Below are 5000 nucleotides of genomic sequence, written 5' to 3'. Positions count from 1 at the left end.
TTAGACTTTAAAAACTATCCTTTGTTAAGTCTTCAYGATTGTCCTCCGTGATTCAGCTACTGAACTGAGACAATTTAGCAGCCTATCATAGTGCATTTACAAATAGCAAACGGGTTGTGGAATCAACAGAGTAACAAAAGTGGATCTAGGTGCGRCTGTAGCAGAGTGGTTAAGGGAAACGTCCTGTAACTGGTGGATTGCCAGTTCAGTTCCCCTTTCTGTCCATCACAGATGTGTCATTGGGCAAGACACTTCACTTTGTCTGCTGGTGGTGGTCAGAAAGTGCATGGCAGCCCTGCCTCAAGTTCTGTGATTTATTTATCTATCAACACACTTTAAAATTTGATTTAGATCATGAAGTCTGTAATTTTCACACAATTTGGAACAGATTTTTACGAAGAGCAAATCTTTCCCACTAAACAGGGACTCCAGGGGATTAATCGTCAAAATAATCGTTATCTGCTAAACACCACAATTAATCGTGATTTTTTTTTCCCCCAATACTGCCCAACCCTACCCCGGGTCATTCATAAAATCACAGGAAAAGCCGGCCTGGTCTCGCACACATGTTCGCGTTCAGAAATGAACCAGCAGTGCDGAACCAAAAGAGGCGTGGAGCAGAACTCAGCTGGGCTGGAGTGGAGCGCGACGTATTTATAGTGAGACAGACGTCTGCTGCCTTGTGTCAAACAAAACAAACTGAATTAACTTACTTTAGTGATTCTGTGGCTGTTAAATATTTTTAAATTGCTACACAGTTGCTGTTCTGTGTCTTTTTTAGTATTCCCTTGACAATAAATCTGCGCTCACTGATGTCATCAGCTCATTATCATTTCTGAGCGCGGAACCGTTGCTTTTTCACAAGTGGGTCTGCCGGGCTCGGTCCCGGCTCTGATACCACCTCTGCTAGCGGCTCAGGGGCGCATCAGAGGCGGGCTCATTTTACTCGCCTTTCCGCCTCCGTGTTTCTTCTGAACGTGGGGAGGAGGTCAGAACACGCAAAAGTCTCGGACTGAGCCGTCTTATGAAAGAGGCTTCAGTGTGCCCCAGCTGTAGCTACGTTGTAGCTCACTACCATCGATGTGTAATATGTGCATGAATGACTGAAGTGTAAAGAGCTTTGGAGTCCCAAGGGACTTGATAAAGCCCTACGTAAGTTCAGGTAATTTACTTGAACTTATGTTGGTTGGCGAATATGTTATTACTCTTTATACTCCGACATGGACAGAAAGTTTCTAGTTTGTTCAACTTTTTCARCTTTGTTTGGCACCGCATCTTTCCCTGTTGCAGATCTCCTGTTTTGTCCCAGATGGAACTGGGGTGGTGGGGGACAGTCAGGGTGYGAATTGCTACTTTCAAGTGTAAGTCATGATCCTGTGTTAGTAAAGAGTATCTTCTGGGGTTGGGAGTAATTTGCTGCCTGAAGTGAAGGAGTTAAAGTATCTTGCAGTCCTGTTCATGAGTGGGAGTCGAACAGAGCTGCAGACCGACGGGGAGACGGGAACAACGTCTGCAGTAACAATCTGTCGTTAAGAAGAGATAGCCGAGCAGAAAATCCAAGCTGTTGATTCACACCTTATTTATTGAATTCAGTAATTTAAAAGAAGTGTCGATGCCACAAATAGATTGTAATTCAGCTGGAACTGCTGCGCATGCTGTTCAGCTTCTCGTGCTGTGACGACTSTTTAATTCCACCTGCCAGAAAAAGAATTCCAACCGAACATTAATTATACCTTTCCCCRGAGGGGTGTATAAGTTGAAGTCTTCATTTTTTGCAAATTGTCTTATATATGTGTTGCCATTTCTGATGCACATTGCTGCCATGGTAACAAGTGAAGAAGGGAACAAGAAGACACATGATGCTGAACGGCTTTCCTGCAGCTTTCCTGTAAGGGACTTTCTAACAGATGCTCCCTGACGTGTGGTGCTTTGAAATTTATGCACATTTATATGAAAAACTCTCACGCAGTGCTAACTAGTTGTCTACTCTTTAAAGGAATTATTGGAGACATACCTTATTCTGTAAAGTTGGAATTGGAAAAATCAATTAAAATGTCATTTGTTCATCTTTGACTTTATGAAACTATTTGTAAAGTGCATTWTTGGATATGCACGAGATGCTGTTTCAAATAAATGTATGCACAAATCATAGTGTAAACAGACATTTTCTTGTTACATCTTTGTCATTCACAACAGAAAGACTATAGTTTTAGCTTTCAATGAGCAAAAACAGTCAATCAATATCTGGCAGTTTATGTGGTTTGGTTTGTGGTTTGACGAGTAAAGGTGGAGTGCGTAAAGGTCAATGAGGCAGAGAGATTTTTGTGTGGAGACAAAGTGCTTTACAGGATCTCATTTTGACACTTATGAGAATRCCTGTTGGGCACATACAGTGTGCTGTTGATAATGAAAAATCATAGCCTAAAGTCAGGTTAGATTAGGAATAAATGCAAAGTTTTCAGTTGTCTCTGAAGGATGATTGGAGCTACTTGCATTTGAAAGTTATTACTTTTTTTTCCCTTACAGCCACAGGACAAGTTCATACTCTGATTGTAGAGTTTGATTTGTTTTTGTCTTATTACTCACTATGCATAGGTGCAAAACACCCCCACACACAAATAAGTTGAAGGAGGAGTGTTTAAACATGTTTACTCTCTTTCAAAAACAAAAAAAAAAAACAACCATAACTTTTTTTAGATGAAAACTTCAATAAACTTTATTTACGTATTTATTTATTTTTATTATACTGAAGCTCCAGTTTTCATGATGACAGGAAAGATTTGATATTCCAAGTCTTGGTTTTATTAATCATGTTTTTGTTCCCCGCCAATGCTCGGATGTCTGGTTCCTTATATAAAAGTAATAAAACCTTGGGAGTGTGAACTTATGAAGGTCTTAGCTTTTGTCTACAGGTGGCAGTGTGGCTCCATGTCTTTAGCAATTCTCACAGAATGGAATTTTGTCTCCTGCTTGCTTTTCATTTATTTTTATCCCCTCTCTCTGTCCTGTTCTCCTGCTCGTTCTTCTTCTCTCCCGCTAAATGTATTTTCCTCTTACTAACTCTCTTTTTCATTTTCTTCTTCCATTTCTTAGTTTGTTTCAAGCATCCAATGTGGTTCAGTAAAGTAGACGAAATCCTGATTCTTTTTTTATTCTTAGTTAAGTGCTTGTGGTTTATGGAGGTTTGCATAACTTTATTACTAATAAAGAGTATCTTATACCTTCACGAATGAGCAGATTAAAGTCAACCTTACTGATTCCCTGGTATTCTGTTTTACAAAAATTTATTTTCTAAGTGTAGAGTCTGACATTTGAGGTATGCTTTGCAGTGCCTACTTTCTGTAATACCAGCATAAACTCATGCTGTATCACATAAGAAAAGCTTTAGGTTTATTTTGTTCATACAGTAATACACTAAAACCCGGAAATGTAAAATTATGGATAACTGATGAAGCAGTGGTGAATTTACACAGATCTCCCAAGTAAAAATAAAACACTAAGAAGAGAAAATTGTAGCTCTAAGTATTGTACATAAAGTTGTTTTAAATAATCATAAATGTAAAAAAATTCTTCCTAATGAAAGCAAGAGTGAAAGAAAARTTTAAGATACGGCTCATGAAGGATCCACTTTGCACAACTTCATTTCCTAAACTGTGAAGCACCGAGGGCAGAGAAATAAACCAGCACTCCCAAAACAGTCATTCATCCTGTTCCTGCCCTTTACCAGTCATTTTTTTCTATTCTATCACAGCCTCCCCCCTATTTGCCTCAGTCCACCCATTCACATAACTTATTTTATGCATCTCTGCAACAGCTTTTCAGAGACTGATGCATCTGTGTTAGTATTAAATCTTTAGGCGTTTTAAGCGTCCCTGTGTAATTTGCACAAGTGTTATCAGTGGAAGCATTTGTCRTTACCTGACAGACAATGAAACAGCTTCTTAAATTTTATGTGCAACTAGCGAGCAACACATGAACCTCATTTTTAGTGTGGCGACAGCTCAGAATGTCACTAAGAGTTTGTATGTTGTTTTTCACATGTGCCATTGTGGTGGTGGTGTTGCTTTTTTCAGCTCTAAGTGTTTGACTTTATTTAAAAAGATATGTGGAGGCAAATATAAAGGGATGCTAACTTGGCTGGAATATAATTGTAACCTGCCSTTCTGTAATTTCCCTTTGAGATCAATAAAGTATTTTGAATTGAATATTGCTTTGCAGGGATTATGGATCATCATGGTAACTGTCGTCTTCACTGATTTTATCTGCAGGTACACCATCCCACCTGAGCATGGCAAGAGGCTGGAGAGGCTGGCGCAAGGTGAGGATCTACATTTGTGTTATTTTTGTTTTATTCTATACATTSAGAACATTCCCTGGCCACCTTATTTAAAATATTCTCCATTAAGTGATGATGAAGTAATGATGGCATTTAAAGGGGCAGTATCATGTAAAACTTTTTTGAGTTTTATATCCTGTTACAATGTTGTCCCCTCATCAGAAACATGTGTCGCTGTGTGTCTGCTGAACTTGTAATACTTCTCAGTCCAGTCTTTTTCGGATAAAAAAAGAAAGCCTTTCAGGAATTTTTTTTTCAGATACCAAAGATGACACGGTTCTTAAAAAATGGTTTGACTTCATTTTTTAAAGTAACCCTCAGACAAAAAAAGTTATTTATTTGTGCGAGCCACTTTACAATGCTAGGTTTTTGAACAAAAAGGAATTCAACAGTGGACTAATAAGATTATCAGTGAAAGACGATGCACTTCCAACACTCTGAAAGACACAAACACTTGTCATCTGCCCAAGTAAGCTGAAATCAACTCGCCTTGTTTTGTTCGGTTGTTTGGTCTATATGTGATCTACGGTTATTATTCATAACTTATATTACAGTCAATGTTCTTAAGTTGGCTTAATCACATTTTAGTAACAAATAAATTAGCCTAACGCTGACGTGTGTGTGTGTGTGTGTGTGTGTGTGTGTGTGTGTGTGTGTGTGTGTG

The 5000-nt window shown here is 38.7% G+C and overlaps 1 protein-coding gene across 1 annotated transcript in view; it reads left to right on the top strand.

The window, feature by feature from the left end:
* The window catches only part of kdm4b (lysine (K)-specific demethylase 4B), a gene marked incomplete in the record, with an annotated part of 53355 nt that overhangs the window by 15581 nt on the left and 32774 nt on the right, over positions 1-5000 (top strand). The window contains 1 exon segment of the mRNA XM_014010778.1: positions 4269-4318. Within this exon segment, the coding sequence (XP_013866232.1) occupies positions 4269-4318 (50 nt within the window).

The sequence above is a fragment of the Austrofundulus limnaeus genome, unplaced genomic scaffold (genome assembly GCF_001266775.1).
Source record: "Austrofundulus limnaeus strain Quisiro unplaced genomic scaffold, Austrofundulus_limnaeus-1.0 Scaffold73, whole genome shotgun sequence".
Classification (NCBI taxonomy): domain Eukaryota; kingdom Metazoa; phylum Chordata; class Actinopteri; order Cyprinodontiformes; family Rivulidae; genus Austrofundulus; species Austrofundulus limnaeus.
This window is presented reverse-complemented; position numbering and strand designations above follow the sequence as displayed.